The sequence below is a fragment of the Oculina patagonica genome, chromosome 6, assembly GCF_052425735.1.
Source record: "Oculina patagonica isolate OP01 chromosome 6, crgOcupat, whole genome shotgun sequence".
Taxonomy (NCBI): Eukaryota; Metazoa; Cnidaria; class Anthozoa; order Scleractinia; family Oculinidae; genus Oculina; species Oculina patagonica.
This window is the reverse complement of record NC_135763.1, coordinates 1762699-1784632: the sequence shown is the minus strand read 5'-3', so window position 1 is coordinate 1784632 and position 21934 is coordinate 1762699. Positions and strand designations below refer to the sequence as shown.

The 21934-nt window shown below is 32.2% G+C and overlaps 1 protein-coding gene across 1 annotated transcript in view; it reads left to right on the top strand.

The window, feature by feature from the left end:
- LOC144656077 (guanine nucleotide exchange protein smcr8a-like) overlaps positions 1-20815 on the top strand; it is a 43675-nt gene extending 22860 nt beyond the window's left edge. Inside the window, exons 29-31 of the mRNA XM_078516299.1 lie at positions 88-151; positions 1315-1350; positions 19608-20815. Of these exons, the coding sequence (XP_078372425.1) occupies positions 88-151; positions 1315-1350; positions 19608-19699 (192 nt within the window). The 3' untranslated portion in view covers positions 19700-20815. The remainder of the gene's footprint in view (positions 1-87; positions 152-1314; positions 1351-19607) is intronic.
- Positions 20816-21934: the final 1119 nt, after the last annotated feature.

The window sequence follows — 21934 nt, the reverse complement described above, 5'->3', positions numbered from 1 at the left end:
AAAATGTGTAATTTAAGAATTGTTCCTGCTATTGTAATTTATTATTTGAATTCTGTTGTAATGTGTCACCTGTTTTATTGTTTTTAGTATTTCACTGAACTCATCAAACAACAGCAGATTGATTATCATCAGAGTCTTTCTACCGAAAAAGGTAAAGTATTTAATTTTGGGTAGAGTCATGTTTTCAGCAAATAATGCGAGTTAGCATTCGTTTGGCTGCTCTTCCCATTCCAGAATACTTGGATTTTTATTTCGCTATTCTGCTCCTGGGAGCAGAATAGCCGAAATATCCCAATATCGGAATATCCCAATATTATTGCAGAATGTCCCAATCGAACGTGCCCTAAGTATTGGTCGAGTTAATTTGCTAACGACACACTTTTGACTTATGTAATAACTATGTGTTTCATCATGCAGGGCAATGGTAGAATATATATGTTTGTAAAGAAGCAAACTTCAGTGGGAATTCCGTCTCCAAAGAATGAATGGCGCCGTAGCTTGTTGGCACTCAAAAAAGTTTTATACGGGGAGGCTCCGCCCCAAGCTCTTACCCCTTACCCTTTTATATACCATTTTGACAGAAATTGTACCCCTTTCGTATACCTTTTACTGAAAAAAGGTACCCCTTTCATATACCTAAAAGACGTGACATAGCCTTAGAACAGGACGTTTTCTTGTCATTTTTATGAAGCGCTTAATAAATTAAAATAATACAGCCATAAAGTGGGTCTGTTCGAAATATTTTAATTACAGGCCTTTTAAAAAACCTAAATGACGGATTTTCATACCCTTTCATATACCTAAACTTGTGAAATCGCTACCCTTTTATATACCTCAAGCCTGAAAAAGGTACCCCTTTCGGGGCGGAGCCTCCCCGTATAGGCCATTATATGGAGTACCCCCCCCCCCCCGGGAGCTTGTTTCAGGCATTCGGTTAGTTGGGGAGCGGCGCGGAAAACGGAAAGCGAAACTTAAGGGGACGGGTGTGTGGGTGTGTCTCGCCCCAAACCCCCTTACCACTCGCTAATCCAGTTTTTTCGTGTAGCTCTCCAACTAATTGAACGTCTGGAACAGGCTAATGGCGCCGCAATTTACGTCAGAGACGTTCTTAGCAACCTGACGTTTCGTAACAGCACCATACTGCTAATCTTTTCATACGAGCACAGGCTTACCAACTGGTTGCTCTTTGTTTTATGGTCCTGTGATACGAGCAACAGTTTTCCTTTTATGTTCGACTTTAAACGTCCAAAGTTAGGGAATGTTGAAATACTCTTGTCAAAATAATTTTTCGTTATGTCTCAATTAATTTATTAGATTTTATTGGAGAAGGAGCTCTGACGCCGGAATCAGGTGGGTTTTACTGCAACTAGTATGGCACTAGTTACTACCAATGTTACAGTTAATGTCTTGACGTAATGGTAACTCTAAACAAACTGTTGTGCTATGTCGGCAAGTGACTGAAAACACACGAGTGCATTCTCAACTTGGAGAAGACCTTTTGAGCAAGGTTTTTTTTTTGACAATACTCAAAACGTGAGCAAGAAAATGGTGCATTTTTTTCTCCGAGACCCGCTCATTCGAACGTCAGGAGTAGTAATGTACTACACTCTGAGGCAAAAAATTTTTTGCCTTAGAGATTTAGTACATAACTACTATCAGCACTGGATTCCAAAAACTGAAGCCAAATCTGAAACCAAAACTGAAGCCAAATCTGAAAAACTAAATCTGAAAAACTAAATCTGAAGCCAAAGTGAAAAACCTAAACTGAAATCAAATCTCAGAATCAACCCTAGGTCAACCCAAGGTCAAAAAATGGAAACCAAACCTTGAAGCCAAATCTATAAACTAAACCTTGATTAAATGATAAAAATAATCTTTGATTATTTTTGACAATATTTAAAAAAAACTTCTTATACTCTTTTTTAAAAATCTTGCATCTTAGTGCGTTTAATTATTCCTTTTATCAAGTTGGATTCTAGTGCGTTTAAAATGAACGTCTTATATTACATTTTCAATATAATATTTTTGTATTTTTATCAGATTTTTGAACATGTTTTTATGTAGGATCATATTTGATATAATACCGAGATCAGTACAAATGTTAACTAATCTATTTGATTGTTCCTTTTCACTTAATTGTAAGAAAAGTGTATTGTCTTTAATGCAATGTTTTTCTATGATATTCATCATCTCAACGAATTTTTCTTTGATGTAATTTGATGTCATTATAATATTTATTATACATTATTTTTTATATCTCTTTTATAGTGCGTTTAAAACAAACCTCGTTGACATAATGAAAATCAAAACCTAAGATAAACAGATGAGTTTGTCTTTAATATCCATAAGGATATGTTTCTATACAGCTATCCGATATGTATTTTATTGTGCGCTTGTCATATCCAAAGCTGTATACTTTTTCCTCATATTTGTTTACAATTTGTTTATTCTGTCTGGTTATTTTATTTTCATTTACTAATGTGAGTTCTTTGATTTCGTTCTTTACAATTTTAATCATATTTGCGTGATTCAGTATCTGGGAATTTTCATGGTTTAACCTGAAACCTTTAATAACACATTTCTGTTTATTATTTCCATATGTGAAACTGTAATTCTTTGGACCTCCAGAAACGAATGAATTATTTATAGCTTCACCCTCTAATTCATCTGTTAAATCACCTAACATATCACCTGTTTCTATCACCTTACTATTTTGGGATTCGATATACACAATACTATCTGTATCAAAATATAATACCTGTTTATCCAAATAGTCAAGTTTTTCATACAACATTAACCGTGCACTGCTAGTCGTGAAACAGGCTACATAGATATTTGTATTATAGGAATTATCAACAAACTGATCCTTATAAGTGTAACTCATCTGTACCATCTCATCAGTTATGAAATTCATGTTTAAATTACCTAAAGTATCGTCGAGAACTACTTGATAAAATTCATTTATATCAGTTACGTATTTACATTGATTCATGTTATTTCGTTGTCCAAATTTACCCCAAAGTGAGTTCAAGCACATTTTTGCAATAGCTCGTAGACCTGAATTTTCATGTAATTCACCTAATTCAATGTCTAATTTATTTTTGACTTTATTTCTGAACATCATTTCTTCTTTGTCATTTTTAAAATTATATTTTGTTGATTCGAGTTTTAACTTCAGGAATTTTTTTATATAACCTTTGAATAGATCATCGGATGACTTCTCAAAATGCCAAACCTCATATATTTTTATAATTTTATAGCCTTTTTCAATGGCCTTATTGACCTCATCTGTTGTCCATGTGCCTACAAATGCTCGTTCATTTTCACTATGTTGGCATCTTTCTTGTTGTTTTGATTTAGCACATGATATACACAGAGGGAACATTAGCTTTTCAGCCTTTTCACATTTGATTCTCTGAGGTAAAACAGGATGGTATAATTCTCTTGGGGGTAAAATTTTGCATTTTATGAATCCATACCATTTCTTATCGTATTTTTCTGGCGATATAATTTTTTCAGGATGACCTATGGGATATTTTTTGTAGAACTGAACTGATGGATACAGGGAACAAAAATCAACATATTTACCACATTCACCTTCTTTGAATTTATACAGCAGTTTTACAGCATTTGTTCGTCCACCATAGAAAGCATCTCTCGGGTTTAGTGGGGCAATCACTTCTCTATTCCAATCATTTTTATAATATTTTTGGAAACATTTATCATTTTTTAATTTACATTCCCACATTTCAATAAGATTGTAACCAGCAGATGTTATTTTGTTATTTTTAGCTTGTGTTTTATTATACAAAGTGCCCATATCGCATTGATTCTTATTATTGATAACATCAGGTTTGTAACAATCTGGACAACCATGCCAGAAACAACCTTGAAATTCATAAACAGTATTTGTTTCCTTACAAAAACCATCAACTTTTAATTTGTTATTGATGAGTTTTTCACCTCCTGCCAAAGCATGCTGGATCTTAATATTATTTTTCTTGCTTATGTAATCAAGCCATGCAATACTGACTGCACTATGGTTTTCTGTTTGAACAACATTATCAACCACAGCTATAGTATCTTTTGGCATATAATTACCTCTGTAAATAGCCATGCACACCCCAGCAATTGTGATGTATTTTAGTGGATCGATATTTTCTTGGATCATGAAATCTTGTCTGAATTTTAACATACACCTTCTTAATATATCAACATCTGACCTACAGTATTCAATTATTTCTTTTTTGAAATCGAAAACATAATTTTCCTTTACACGTTCATCATACCATTGTAAAAATTTCTGTCTATCGTGGGTTTTCATTTGATTATACCCATAATGCTTTTTAGAAGGTATTTCTCCTATATAGTTTTGATTACAAATTTTGTTGAAATAATGTGGGAAATATCCTTTTTTCAGCTCATCTAAGCCAAACGTTTTTGGAAACGATGATAAGGGTTGTTGAATAAAATTTAAACTGTCGATTATTTTGATTCTTAATTGTGAAATTTCCATCATCATAATTTTTGCACCATTGTAAATACAGTAAGGTTTAAAACCATTATCAATACACCATTTAAGAATAAAATGGGAGTCGTACCCTTTGGAATTGTGAGCCAGAAGTGTGTATCCTTTATATTTTTCATTAAGAATACCACTACAAAAACTATTAATATCATTGAAGATTGATTCATTACCATTGAAATCATGGCCGATAGCTAAATTAACTTCATGTGTTCCAGTGTTTTGTGTACATTCGAAATCGAAAAATAAATATTTTTCATTATACGTTCTACATGAGTAGCAATAATCTTTTCGTTTTATGTTTTTATTTAATCTGCAAGGATTTTTGTTATCTTTGATGCAATTTCCACCCTTACACTTGATCTTTTTCATGAAACATTTATGTTTGCTTTCACAATAGCTATTACAATTATTACACATTTTGTAACCACATTTATGTATTTTAATATATGGTTTTAGGATGATTTGATTGCATTTTAAACATTTTGCTACACTGGTACACACTGAATCATCATCATCTTTTTTCGATCGATTTCTTGTATGGTTTTTAAAGCAACTTTTACCATGAAAAACACGATTGCAGTGTTTACAGGTAACGTCTTTACCATTGCATTTATTACCGTCTGGGAAATATTTAAAGCAAGAAAGGCATTTTTGGGGGCATTTGTGTTTATCACGTCTTGTATAAGCTTTTTTGCAACTATGACAGTAATATGCTACATTTAGAAAAGCTGTCATTGATTTTATGACATCAAAATGATTCCGTGTTTTGTATAAATAAATTTTGTTAATTTTACCATTATTAGCTGTATATATGATTTCATTAAACTGCTCAGAATCGATAATGTTAATCTCAATATCTAAATGTGATGCAAAGCTATTTACATCTTCTAAAGAATTTCCATAATCGTTAATTTCAACATTAGCATTATTATGAAGTTCTTTGGCTTGAATTTCTTGTAGTTTTCTGCTTTTATTGAACCCATCTTTCAACTGAGTTGTGGTGTAATTCTCAGGGTGTAAATTAGCATAAGCTGTTACAATGGCCCTAGCAAGGCATATTGAGTCGGTGTTTTTTATGGTGATAATACATTGCTTTCTATTCACTGTTTGTATTGATAAATATAATCTTCCTTTACCACTGGGTATTTTGACAGATTGAATAATTATTATGCAATTTTCTAAATCTATCTCTTTATATTCTAAAGTATTGATTATGTCTGAGAGTTGATTTAACTTGAAATCAGAAATTTTTATCATTTTTGTTGATATAGGATTATTTAATTCATCATTTAAAATTACCAATCTGAGTCTGTCATTACCTTTTAACTGTCTTTTCTTTATTGCCATTTCAACCGTTTTTTCGAAAACACTAAAAATTTCATTTTTATTGCTTATAGCATTTTTACGTACATTTATTTTGAACTCATTAGTGTAAGCATTGAATTTTTTATTTTCGGTATTTCCAATTTCAGTTATTTTAAATAGAGGCTGGTCATTGGATGTTGTATCATAAATGCTGTCATCGAAATTAAATTCATTTGTGAGTTTAGTTCTTGAAATTGGATTTTGACTGCTAATCAGCTTCTTGTGTTGTTGTTTAATTTTGTTCATCATCTGTTTAAAGTGAGCTTCTCTAATTGAATCTTCCATTTGACTGAGTTGTGCATCACGTATTATACTGTCGTTTTTGTCCCGTATAGCCTTATCCAAAGTCTTATCGTTTCGATATTTATGTACTTTGTTAATCACTGCTTGTCTGGTACTCTTTTTCACCAAATCCATCCATGAAAAACCCATTTTTTTAGCATCAGCTAGGTAATCATTGGATAATTGTTTGATAAAGCTTATTGTTTTAGTTTTTGGTTTGGGTTTGGGTTTGTTTGTTGGTTTCTTTATTGGTTCAACTATTGGTTTGTTTTGGGGTTTTGGTTTGGTTACGAGTTTGGGTTCAGCCTTTGTGATGCTATCAATCAACACTAAATTACCAATACTGTTATTATTTTTGTCACCATTTTCATTTACAACGACTTTATCATCAGGAATTTCGTTATAAAATGTTCTAAATATAAAGTCTTTCACTAATATCTTTTTCTTGAGATTATAAGGGTTATCATAGTCTTTTTCTGCGATATATATATAAGGATATCCATCTTTATCAATAGCCGGTTTTACTACTTTCATTTTTGGAATATTGAGTATATCTCCATCCGAAGTAGAACTAAGAGTGTTATCAACACTATTTATAAAAAATTGTTTATTGTTATGATCAATGGTATTTTGTTCCATATTATAATTAGAGATATTATTTTTAATAGCGTTTTTAGATGTGAGTACTGATGAGATCATATCTTGAGTTTTTAGCGGGTTTTTAAAATTTTTTTTTTCCATTTTTTATACTATATGAAATTATTATTTCTTTAAGTGTCTTATAGTAAAATTATTTTTTTTTATTTTTTTAATTTCATGTTTTTGAATAACTAGATATATTTATATATTTAGTCATTGTTAAAGTGCATGAAAGTGTTTTATTGTGTATTGTTATTATCAATTATTTCAAATCTATCATCATCTTCTATTGCTTTGATAACAGCATTTTTGATATGTTTTTTTGACTTCAAATGTGTCCATTTAGCTGCTAATGAACTATCGTAATTACATATATCGCATTTCCATCGTTTATTTAACATATACTTAGTCTTTGAATTTTTGATAGCGTTTATTCTATCAGCGTCGTTATCATACTTTAAATTTCTTCCCATTTTCTCTTATTATACTATAAATGATATTTCTTTATATCTTTTACTATAAATATATCGTGCGTTTAAAAATAACCAGTAATAAAATATTATTGGTTGTCATCAACAACGATTACAATATAATGACATACTGTGTAACGACAATTGGTCTTATACAATATATGGTTACATAACTTGTCATTATATTAATATAGTGCGTTTAGATATAAACAGATAATTATTTTCTTTAATATATATATAGAATGACTGATATAACATTAAATATCAAACACCTTTTAGAATCTGATCAAAGCTCGAATGATATAGCCTTCATTAATAAAATGTATTGTATTCAGAGCATCCTTAAAACAAATATTTGTATTATTAAAATGCTATCTGAAATATCAAATGAAGACAAAAATCATGTACGTTTAGAGTGTATATCTAAAAACCAGAAAAAACGTGGAAGGCCTCGTAAGGATCAACATTAAATACATAATTATTCAGTTTACGGTTTTAGCCATAAGTTATAAATGATTAATGAGTAAAAGATGGTTCCACAATGTTTTTAATGACGTGATTTCTATTGACCAATCATATTTCAACAAGTAAAAAGTTTTTTATTTATAAACTTTTTGAGTAAAGTTTACTCAAAAAGTTTACTCAAAAAGTTTACTCTAAAATTTACTGCCAAAAACAGCTGTGCCGTGAAGTTATGTGTGTTATATATATATAATGGTTTGTAATTCTGAAATCCACGATGAATTAAAAATTTTAAAAGAACCTATATGCCCTTTATGCGATCAACTATTGATAAAAGGTAACAAGGATGCTAAGCCATGCTGTAGTAAGCAGGATATGTCAAATCAAAACGGTATTAATGTTTGTATTAATTGCGGTTTGGTTCATGGTTCTATTTATTACAATGAGTATTTCGATTTTTACGAGAACAGACACAAAATATGGCGTAAAAGCATCTATAATCGTAAATACCATATTGAGAATGTTTTAAACGATTTATGTATTAAAAATGGAGTTCAATTGTCTCATAATCATCGCGATAAGATTTACAAAGTGTTTCATGAGATCGATACTATTCTTCCATCTATAAATAAAAGAAGAAAGAGGATGATCTCAACGAAATATATTATAAGACAGCTGTTTAAAATGCTTGGTATACCATACAATTTCATCTGTTTTACTAAATCAAAAAAAACGCGAGCTTTTAATGATCGGTATTGGGGTGAGATTTTAGCATTAAAATCGGCTGAGATTGCACGGATTATTCAGTAAATTTATCATCATATTTGAGCAGATACCGATCGATTATTGGACCGGTATCGCATATGTAGTCGTCAGTAGTTTTCATCATTAAAAAGATATTGGATAGTTCATATTCCCCCGTTCTTAACATGAATTTTATTGTATTAAGCAAATGCTGATAGCTTTGATAAGCAAAAATTCCATTTTGAATTTTTAAATCGAGATTCTGATGCTGAAGCCAGCCTTGTATCAATAAAGCTCCCGTGCTGATTGCAATCAGGCTGATACCACCAGTTGAAATTGACGATACTATGCCTCCTGAAGCGAATAAAATAGCCAGCGAATTGCCTATTAATTTCAGCCTTCTAAAGCTTTTTGTAGCTTTTTTATAACACCAACACTTTTTATGATAAACTTTGTAGTATTCTTTCAATTCTTGAATTTGCGATTGATTTAACTTGTCACTAATATGGTTCCATTCGAATATATTTTTGCGTTGTTTTGTCATATATTATTGATTAGACAATGTTTTCTTTCTATTTTTAAATCTGTTGTATAATTTTCTGATATTTTTAATCAACCGTTCAATAGTTTTCAGCATCTCATGTATTAAATCTGCAGTTTTCATATAATAGTGAGTTAGATAATTTATTCGAAGAATATACCCATTGTTTTATCTAAAAATTGGACTTTGTGATACTCTCGACTATTTACTGACATTGCTGTGTTACTAAAACCGATTCTTTGTACAAAGTAATCTGAAGAAATTTTAATGCTAGATGTATTGATATTAAACCCAGAAAATGTTTGATCAATACTCATAACATTATTGCAAACAGCGATTCTAAATTGATCCTGTATCTTTGTATACCAGAGATTCATATATTTACCTATATAACCATCTCTAATTTGCTCTGTATATGAATCTAACCCATAATCGAGGAATAGCTTATTCTGCTCCACTTTTAACCATGGGTATTCAAAGCTACTTGCATCGATAAATTCAATTTTAATCCTTTTATTATCACCGTGTTTATAGCCATTTTTAAATGATATATATATAGTGTAGTCGTTGGATTCAGTGATATTTTCATTTAAATTAATTACGAAAACACCAAAAAAACCATTCTTCGTATCAAAATCAGCTAGCATTTTTGATTGGTAAAACACAAGACCATTATTTAATCCAGACACTACAGCACCGTTACTATCTGCCATGATGAATTCAGATGGATCCGTTAGATCATAAAAATACTCGAAAATTTTATGGTAATAGCTGATGTTTCTTTTTTTATCCATTTTTAATTCAAGATCAGACTTCAAATTGTCCCGAAAATTTTTTAACTGTTCATAATTAACAGCTTGGTCATTAGTAGTAGCTGGTTTAATACCATAAATAGTCTTTGTTTTCATATCAATTGATGCATTGAAAGCTATTCTATCATTTTCAACATAATATAGCTGATCGTATATCCTAGGATCAACGTTACTCTGATAACCTTTTATTCCATAAATCACGATATATGTTTGTAATTTTGGGACATATGCGTTCCCTGATTTCATCTTTAAAACGATATCAACATAGAGATAATTATTAGGATGTTGCTGATATTTATTAATTTGTGCTATTGTTCGACTATATCCATCATAAACTCGCGTAGTTGATTTGTCGATGTTGTCGATTGATGATACAATATCGATATCTAGACTATCATGATCTATTTCAGCTGGAAAAAATAGCTCGAAAACCATTGTGTATCGATTGATTGGTAAACTATATACATTGATACCTAATCTGCTTGAGTAGTAGCCTTTATTGCTGTCAAGTACCAGCTTACTGTCTACAACTTTCGTATTGATCTTATGGTATGAATTCGGATGATCGATTAAACTGCCTAACTTTATATCATCTTCCTCGCTTAATTGATTGATACTATCGGTCATTATATGGGCAAACGTGTTTTCTTGGCCAACGGAAGTTATATGACTGCTATCAACATGATCAAGCATATATTTTTTGTTTACAGCGTCTGTATCATTGGTTGGGTTTTTTAGATGGGTTATATTATACCCACCCATATGGAGATTTGCCTGCATCATGTTACTACCGTGAATATTGAGCCTATTTTGTATGCTCTGAGCTAAGCCATTACCAACGGATTTAGTTAGAAAAGTACTGTCTACATATACCTTCGAAGCCTTACTCTGAATACTGTTAGATAAAATAGCTCCGGTATTTTTGGTTAAATATGTATTATCAGTGTATGATTTGTCTGCTTTAAGCGCGTCTCTTGAGTCAATATATTCTTTATTCATTACGTTAGACATATTGCTATAGCCTTGATCGAAATTCGGGACATTTATTATGCTGTTAAACGTTTGTTCGTTATTGGTACTAAGATCGGCTTTATCAGTGAGTTTGTTGTTTAGTTCTGTTTTGACTTTATTGTCTTCTAATTTTACGTATTCAACATTCGGTATTGATAAGTCGTTATACAACCCATCATAGTAAGCTTCAGTGTTCTGAAGTGAAAGTCCAACACAATCAAAAGTAGTTTCATCTCTATTTTTTTTTAAACAAAATTGATTAAGATATCTCTTATTAATAGCACTACTCAAGTCTTTTGCATATGAATCATAATCAGCATCCACTGCAACGTCATCTTGTGTCTTTAACCCGAATATTTTCTTTTTGTCCATATAATAGTTACCATGGCTAGTCAATTTAAAACCAATTGCAGGTTTTGCACTTTGAGAATATTTAGTTGATATAAAATCATTTTCGTCATTAATGTAACCCATCTATGTTAATATATTAGATTATAATGTAGATTCGTCGAAATTCTTTTTTACGGTATTTTTTTGTTTGTCAAGAAATAAAAACTCATATTTTTTGAGTTTATCAAACAAATTCGGTGATATCAGATTTTCTCTTGCAATCATCTGGAGGTTATTTTTTGTCGTGGGTGGATATAGAATCATATGAGAGCAATTTAACCGAATTTTTTGCGGAACATCATAGTAGCTTTGACTCAGATATATAGGGCTAATCTTATGATGTCGACCATCAGTAAAATGGTTAGCTATTTTATCTTGAATTTTGTTGTTTGAATTCATCATATCGTCAAAAATAACAACTTTTCTGTTATCATCTTGATACTCATTTGTATTTTTTATATCATCTTCACCACCAACTTCGAGCACATCATAACCTACAAAACCAGATATTTCCTGCATCAACTTTATAAGATCTTGAATTTTATCTTGATGCTGATTAGGGGTATAAATATATATTTTATCATAAAAGACAAGCGGTTTTCTCAACATGAACATCATTAGGTTTGATTTACCGCAATTGCTACTGCCCGCTACGAGCATTCTATAATCTTCGCTTATAAAATCGCATAACTTTCTCTCAGGCTTATGTGATGATTTTCTGTCTAAATTTGGTATCTTCATTTATATTATTTAATTATATAATATGAAAGACTTCTGGAAGACTGATGAAAGACTGATGAAAGACTTCTGGAAGACTAATGAAAGACTGATGAAAGACTTCTGGAAGACTGATGAAAGACTGATGAAAGACTTCTGGAAGACCGATAATAATCTACACTAATATATATATAAATGAGTCTATTAGCTTGGCAAAAAATTGCTGAACAAAAAGAAGAAGTTGAAAATCAAATCAAATCAATTAATAATCAAATAATGTCTTCAAAATTGGTAGATCAATTAGGCGAAATCAAATTCGCAAAAATGTTTAAACCAGTGACATCTCGTCTCGACACTCAAATTGAAGCAACTAAAAAGTTGGAAAATAAAGGGGTAAGAGAGGGTGATCATCTTCCAGAAGATGAGGATGAGGATGAAATGCCCGATTTTGAACCACCGCCACCAATTGATGAAGATGAAATGCCCGATTATGAACCCCCGATACCAATTGATGAAGATGAAATGCCCGATTATGAACCACCGTTACCAATTGATGAAGATGAAATGCCCGATTATGAACCACCGTTACCAATTGATGAAGATGAAATAGCAGATTTTGAAGCACCATCAACAACACGGAAGAGAAAAGAATGGGATCCCACTTTGATTAATAAGACTGACCAACAGGAATTAAACAATCTACGTAAAAATCTTTCGGAAGATAGACGGCAGATTAATGTTTTGCTTGGGAAATTAAATAAGAGTGGAAAAAATTATGTTAAAACGGGAAAGTATCGTGGGCTATCATATGATGATCTATTAAAACAATCAGATAATTTTACAAAACAAATTAACAATATTGAAAACCAGTTGTTATTAACTAAGCAAAAAATACAACGTATGGAATACAAAAAAGTTCCTTTTTCAGCTTCGGAGTTACGGGAAAAATCGGAAAAATTGAAAAAGACCCCCAGAAAAACTAAACCTAAGATAAAACCAGCTATAGAGAAATCATTATTTGATAAGATAGAGGGTATGAGGAGGGACACAGCGCCTGATTCTGATAGAGAAGAAGATGAGTGGGAAGGTAGTGGTCTAGCCCATAATTATAAGGCTATTTATTACAGAGACCCTGAAAAACTTATTGAAAAATTGGATATAATTTGTGGAAGCATATCCGCTGGAAATACGAGTTATGAATTAAAAAACCAAGGTATTACAATAATAGATGAACTGTTAAGAGTGAAAAGAATTACAAAGCGTCTTTATGAAAAAATTTATAACAACTATTTTATCTAATTTAAATATATATAATGGAAAAACATTTGATACTTAGTTCATTCAGGGCGAAAAGACAAGCCAATAATTATAATCAGAAAGCACATGATTTCACTATTTATCTTGAACAGCCACTTTTCTTGGATCAAAATAAAAATTATGAAATGGCACTGGATGAGATTATAACGATGACATATAGTTGGTACAATATCGCATCCTCATTCACTAATACTAAAATAAGATATCGAAAAACCGTTGGTAGTGATACAAGTTTTAAAAATATTGAATTTCCTAATGGAATGTATTCATATACAGACATTGATACTTTTTTAAAAAATACAACTGGTAAAGATGGTGATAATTATCCATTTTCAGTTACGTTTGATTTATCATTATTTAGAACAATAATAACCATAAAGCCAAATTATGAATTAGATCTATCTGTATCAGACTTTAATTTGATTCTGGGTTTTGAAAAGAAAATTTTAACTTCAGGGAGTAATATAAGTGACAAAATACCTGATTTAACAAGGAGCGTTGATATGATATGTATTCATTGCGATTTGACTAACAGATCCTTGACAGATGAATCCAGAGATGTATTATTTTGTTTTAGTATCATTGCACAAGGCATTCGTAGATCATTCCCTTTCACTCTTCAACCAAGACGACTAAAATTTTCACCAATTAATAAAAATAGTATTGATTCAATCAGACTATATATAACCGATTCGTATAATCGTCCCATTGATTTAAATGAAATCGATACGGCGTTTCATATCGTTATCAAAGAGGTGAATTAATCTAAACTAATAATATAAAATGAATCGAGTATACGAATGGTCAAAATTTTATAACCCTAAAAAAGGTTTATATCAATATCGCCATAAAGGATCAGGTTTAATAACTAATGATTTATCAAATATCGGACAATATTCTAAAAAAATGATAAAAGATATCAATAAATCACCAATAATCAAAGCACAAAAGAAAAGTTTAAAAACCGTGTTAAATAGAAGTGAAAAAGCTGGGGATCTTATTTTGAAACGATTAGCACAATTGAAGTAAATTATCTAATCTAATAATATAAATGAGTTTCAGAAGCATAGAAAATGTTGAAAAAGTTGATTATCTCAGATTCAATCTGCAAACACCCATTATTCAGCCGGCAAATGGCTTATATCAGGAAAAAACAGGGTATATATTCAATATGACTGATCGTTCTTCTTGGTTCGATTGGTATAACGGATACTTTATCGTCAAATACAAACTTCAAAAAAAGGCTGATGGTACAGCTATCGTTGCCAATGCTCTAGAAACACCTGTGCTAACGTCAACGATAAATGATAGTTCCAGTATTATAAATCACATTATGATAACTTCAGGAGGTAAAAAACCTTACGATGGTAATGACCTGCATAAAATCTGTTTCATAAAAGGATTGCTTGAATTTTCTGATGACTATAGTCGTACAGTAGCTACCAATTTTAATTGGTATCTTGACGATAGAGCTGCATTAGTGGGCAATTTGACAACAGCCCCAAAAGTAGGAGCAATTAAAAGAGGTGAATTGTGCGCACAATCAAAAGACGTATATGCGTGTATTCCGTTGAATAGGTTTTCCATTTTTCAAGAACTACGAGATAAAATGATACCACCTATGCAAATCGAACTAAACATAACACTAAATGATGATAGAGAATTTATTTACAGAGTTGGGGGTGCTGAAACACGATATGTGGTTCTAGATTTTCAGTTATGGCTACCACGTTTGAACTTTACATCAGCAGGACAAAAATTAGTGAATAGTAGTTTTTTAACAGCAACAAAATGGACATATTTAAGAGAATTTATTAAACATTCATCACCAACAACTGCTATTTCTGGGATATATCAAATTACACCAGCTATTAAAAATGCAAAACATGTTTTTGTATATCTGCAAAGAAACAAGTCAAATAATGAATTAGAAAATCCCTTTATTTTTGATACTTTTAAAATAAATGCGGGTGATAATGCATGTACACTATCTACCTGTCGATTGCAACTTGGGAATTCATATTTTACTCCAGAACTAGAGTATGATTGTGATTTTAAACCAAGATTATATAATGACATTCAAGAATATGCATTCAGAACCAACGACTACAATACAGGAACTCAGTTAAATTTACAAAATTATTCTGAATTATTTCCTGTTATCTATTTCGATTTAAGAAATCATAAGGAATCGGTTACTGATGATCCAAAACAGTTATTGTTTCATTACAGATTGAATGTACAAGCTACTGACGATTATATGATATACGCTGTAGTTCTTTATGAAGAAAAAATTGTAATTGACAAAATTGGGAATGAACTTATTTTTATGTAATATTTAATCTAACACTATTATATATAGAGCAAGACTATGAGCACAAAATATATTTCAACATATATTCCTTTAACAGAAGGCCAAATGAAAAAGCTAGCCAGAGCAATCAAAAATTCAAGTGAAGTGAGTTTATTGATTGATAAGCATCAGATCAAAAAGAAGGGTAATACTGAGTTATACCTTACAAAAAGACAAATAACACGGCATAATAAAGTAAAAAGTGAGGGTAAAGGCATTACATTGAGTTTATCTAAAACACAAATAAGTAAAATGCGAAAGGTGATTGGAAAAGGAATTCAAGTCACTCCCCCTCAAGGAGGGACAGGAATGCAAATAGAATACCCTTATTATTCACCACAAATCATTAGGAAACAAAGATCAAAAAACGGTGGCAAAATTAAACTACCAAATAAGAGAAATGCATTATCTTACAGACCGCCACCATTCATCGGTTCTTGGGGTGAATATGATAAATTTCTTAGAACAGGTGGATTGGTGCTTCCAAAAAAAAAGATCTTGAAACCAAAAAGAAAGTAAGAAAGCCAACATTCCATAAGAATATACCGATGAGTAATTTTGATCTAATAAAATGGTGCAGATATTTAAGCATCCCAATCAGTGATGTTTTGTCAAGGGATGAAAGAGTACCACATAACCATAGACAAGCATTATTTATTTACAATCTTGAACCATCTTATATGAGCGGTAGCCATTGGGTTGCAACTTATGTAAAAGATAAGGTAATCAATTATTTTGATAGTTTTGGTATGCCTCCATTTCAAGAAATAGTCGATCACGCAAAAAAGAAGAATTTAACATTGATACATCAAAACAATCAGATACAGAATATAAATACAACCACATGCGGATACTTCTCTTTATACTTTCTTAACGAAATGAATAAGGGGAATTCGTATTATAATTTATTAGAAGTGTTTGACATATATGACACAATGAATAATGAAAAATTCATTCAACATTATTTCAAAAATATGTAACGTAATATATATACAATGACTAAATCGTATTGTGTACGTGAAAAAATAAAAACTAATTCAGTTCCTAATTCTGAAAAATATATGAGAACAAAAAACAATCGTTTAATACTCAAATCGAAATGCGTTTCTTGTGGTATTACTAAAACTCGTTTTGTGAGTGAGAAAAAAGGACGAGGAGTTGGACAAAGCATTAACAAAAAGATTGGTGATAAAATTCCATTTTTTCAACAGGCTCAAGACTTAGCATCGGGTATCATGTCAGTTACGGGAGCTGATAAAGATCTATTTAAAAAATATTGGCGCGGTGACTTTGCTAAAGGTATATTTAATAAAAAAAGCGGGATTCAGACATCTAATTTTTGGAAGCCCGCTGGTGCATATAAAAATGAAAATCTCGACCCAAAATGCAATTTCAGTGAGTATAAAAATGGAAAATGGATAAATCATTATTGCGATTAAATATCTAATCAATATATATAATGTGCCAATCGTATTGTCTATCGTGTAAAAAACAAACCAAATCATTAAACTCTAAAAAGGTAAAAGCTAAAAATGGTCGGCTTATGGAAAAATCAGTTTGTCAAATATGCAGGAAGAAAAAAAGCAAATTTATTAAAGGAGGCGCTCTTGATATACATAAATTGATTGGGAAATTGCCAAAACCAAAAGCCGGCTGGGTACCCCATGGCTATGCCTTTTTGGGTCCTTATAATCCTCTCGAAAAACAAGTAAAATATGATCCAAATACAGGTGAAATACTTCAAATATTTCAAAAACCGACAGGCAGAACGGATGAAATAGCGATGAGGCATGATATTGCATACAGCGTTTGTGGAAATAAAGCAAAATCTAAACAACTAAGTTGCAAGCATAAAGCTGACCAAAAAATGATCCAAGAGCTCGACTCTACCCCTTATTCTCAACGTCAATGGGGTCATACTGTCGCTCGTAATGTAATTGCAACCAAGGCTAAAATAGGGCTCGGTGTTAAAAAGCCAAAAAACGGAAAACGGCGTTGAGTAAAAATGATTGGTCTCAACAATTAGCCGATGAGTTACATAAACCAATCAGACGAAAATTTAAAACTAGAAGAGTAATATCAAATGGAATTGACGACATATGGTCTGCTGATTTAGTTTTTATGGATAAACTTTCAAAATGGAATAAAGGTTATAAATATCTATTGACTATAATTGACGTATTCAGTAAATTCGCTTGGGCTATACAATTGAAAGATAAGAAAGGTACATCAATAACTAACGCATTCAACAATATTGTCATTAATGACAAACGTAAACCTGAATTTCTCTGGGTCGATCAGGGATCTGAATTTTATAACAAAACATTCAAGGAATGGCTAAAGCAAAATGATATTAAGATGTATTCCACTTTTAATGAAGGTAAAGCTGTTGTTATTGAGAGATTTAATAGAACTTTGAAAAATAAAATGTACAAACAGTTTACTATTCAAGGTAACACACAGTATCTTGAAATGCTACCCATACTGGTAAAAGAATACAATAATACAAAACACAGTTCAATAAAGATGACACCAACAGAAGCTTCAAAGGAAAAGAATCAAGGAATTGTATATCTTAACCTATACGGTGATATGGAGCCATTATCAGCTAAACCAAAATTTAAGGTTGGTGACAAGGTCCGAATATCTAAGTATAAACGAATTGTTTTCGATAAGGGTTATACACCGAATTGGAGTGAAGAAATGTTCGTAATTACTAAGATCCAACATACTAATCCCATTACATACAAATTGAAAGACCTCAGAAATGAGGAAATACAAGGTAGCTTTTATGAACCTGAATTATTAAAAGCAAAACAGGATGTATTCAGAATTGATAAAGTCATTCGGAGGGATTATAAGAAGAAACAAGCTTTAGTCAAATGGAAGGGTTATAGTAATGATTTCAATATTTGGATTCCATTCAAGGATTTACAACAAATTTAAACGCACTATAAAACATCACATAAGAAAATAAAAATATATAAAGTATTTGTATAAATGGTTAGATTTCAAAGATATTTTTGTGAAAAAGATAGACAGGATGCTATTAGGAGAAGCAAGACTCGTTACATGCGGTATAAATCATGGATATGTGATATATGTAATGGATATGACTACAGATTGGCAGGTAAATGGAGACATCTTTTAACACAAAAACATATCAACAATAGCATTATCCATGACATGGATACTGACAATAGATCATAGGTATTAGGATCAGGGCTGTTATGCTGTATAGAAACATATCCTTATGGATATTAAAGACAAACTCATCTGTTTATCCTAGGTTTTGATTTTCATTATGTCAACGAGGTTTGTTTTAAACGCACTAAGATGCAAGATTTTTAAAAAAGAGTATAAGAAGTTTTTTTTAAATATTGTCAAAAATAATCAAAGATTATTTTTATCATTTAATCAAGGTTTAGTTTATAGATTTGGCTTCAAGGTTTGGTTTCCATTTTTTGACCTTGGGTTGACCTAGGGTTGATTCTGAGATTTGATTTCAGTTTAGGTTTTTCACTTTGGCTTCAGATTTAGTTTTTCAGATTTAGTTTTTCAGATTTGGCTTCAGTTTTGGTTTCAGATTTGGCTTCAGTTTTTGGAATCCAGTGCTGATAGTAGTTATGTACTAAATCTCTAAGGCAAAAAATTTTTTGCCTCAGAGTGTAGTACATTACTACTGTCAGGAGTAAGATAAGATAAGATAAAAACTTTATTACCGTGTCTGTGTGTTTAGCCCTTATGGACTAATTGGGGACACAATTAAAAGGGAGACAAAATTCGTTATTCCCGTGGAAACCGTTACTAGCCACGTTCAGAGCAAGTTGACCAGATCCACAAACAAGAAAAACTGGTTCAGTGAATCTATCGAACGTTCTCTTGCTGTAATGCTTACCTTATTGGGTCATGTGAAGATTAAAAAGCGTGAAAAACTGATTGCTTTGAAGTGATTTTTACGGTTTCTCTTTCACAGATACAGTCCCTGAGAGAAAATCGCTATTGGTTAGCACAGATCTATCGAAGTGTGCAGTTTTCCGCAATGTAAAACCACTGGAGTTCACGTGATCTCCGACCGACCTTAATTGCCTATTCACAAGATCAAGAATCGATCAGCAACGAGTTTTTTCTTGAAGGCTTGTATTATTCAGGTGCGAAGTATGGTTGTTCGAGGAAACGGATCTTTAAGCTACCTGATACTTTTTGGGCTGTTGTATAGGAGTAATTTGACCGGGAACATAGGAGGTGGTCTTTGCTGGGGTCAATGTTTACAGTGGATCGAAACCTGCTACAAACGATGCATTCAGAAATTGTTACATTTATAGACTTGTGACCAGAATTGCTACATAATTAAAATACATAGGCTATTGTAAATTTGACATTTCTCGAATTATCTCGTCTCTGTTCATCGTATTTTCCTCTACGTTTGTCACCATAACATAAGTTTGCCTGGCTGACTTGATTTTCGATAGTTTTTTTTTTTCAAATGTGCAATCAACAAACCCGACAAAGATCGCTGTCGATATTGTTTTGTGTGAAACACTCTTTGAAATGTGTTATTTCATGCATGTAACACTTTCTTATATTTACTAGTAAGTCTTTAAAATTCCCCTTGCCTGGAAATTTTAATCCGCTTGAACCGTTTTTGGCAGATTCAATGTTTTGGCGCTTTAACATGGAGTTTTAAAATTATTTGATATTTTTTATGAAATCTATTTTTACATAAATTGTATAATATATCTAGCTTGGAAAGCTAAAATTACATTAATTTAAAGATTATTTTCAGAGTTTTTAAGGAAAAGAAAATAGTTAGGAAATGTTAAAGTAAACAATTCAAGTTTTTTAGCGACAAGTTTAGAAGAGTTGGTATATATATTTTTTAGGAGAATACGCATTGAAATTTTTAATGAAAGTCGGAAAGTTTTATCTCTTTCCTTTATTCCTATCAACAATATCTAGTTTCTCGTTGCAATATCAATATAAAAATTACGAAAATATTAAAGTGCCGAGCCAGTGACAAATTTGAATGCATGATAGTTGCTTTCCCCAGAATAATATACCAAAGTCTAATTAAATTAATCGTTATGCTGTTAATATGTATAACTATTAATAATAGTTTAATTTAATTTAATTTTAATTTAATTAAAAAATAAATCACTTATTTTTGCTGTCATATTTTAGGTCTTACATCTGTAATAAAGAAATCAGAACTTGCCAAAATCTTGAGTTCGTTGTGTTGTAAAATAGCTCCAATCCCAGCACCCACCTTTTCCATGTGGAAAGAAATGCATCCAGGCCACAAGAAAATAACTCGCGCCTTATATTTAATCTCAATGTTACAAGAGAAACACTTACATGTAAAGCAAGTGACCTGGCTAGTACCTTACGCATGTGCACGGCCATATCAGCCGGCAGTGGCAGCCATGGACAGCTAATTTGGCCTTGTTAGACTTAATCACATGCGTCGTATGGAGTTGGTGCTTAAAAATGTTTTCCACACGCCTCGGCAGTAAACGGGAGGACTACATAGGGTTTTTAGAACTATCGCTGTCCGACGGCTATGCCTTGCTGATGAGGCCTAACCGAGTTAAGGCCGAAACAGCTGCGCATGGCTGCCACTGCCCAGGTGAAGTGGCTCCCGCTGTGTGCATGCGAAATGTACTGGCGAGGCCATGGGTTTGTGTCCGAGTGTGACACTTTGTGATCCTTTGTCTGTGTGGTTCTCAAAGTTATTACAAGCTCGATAGATTGCTAGCACGCTTCGCACGTGTGTATTTGACTGTTGATCGTCAAACGCGTGGAAAAACGCGAGAGAACTGAGAGCCACCGCAAAACAACGGGAGGAGCGGAGGGCTGAGTTTTCTTTCGTTTGCCCCCCCCCCCCCCCCCCACCCAACACTACCCCCACCATGCTTCTCGCTCGCTGCTTCTTCCACGTTTCTTTTCTTTATTTTTTTTTTGGTACAGCACTCTAGTCCTAAGCGCCGTTGAGAAAAAGTTACATTAGTGAGATGGAAACGGAAACTGGCACAGGGCGGATGATGATTAGAGGCAACTAAACGAAAAGCGCGTTTACACGACAGAAAATTGGGTACCGACCCTGTCATGTAAACACGCCTTTATGGCCCCGCTTTGATTTGACTGTTTCTCTACAGAAGTGGTCAGGTCCGGACCAATTTTTTGACGGGTCCGTACTAAATTTTCTCTGTCGTGTAAACGCGCCTGTAAGCTCTTAGGTATCCCCGTCCGGCTTTACAGCGCTTTCGTTTCTCTCCTTGTGTTTTCAACTTCCTTAGGGGGTTC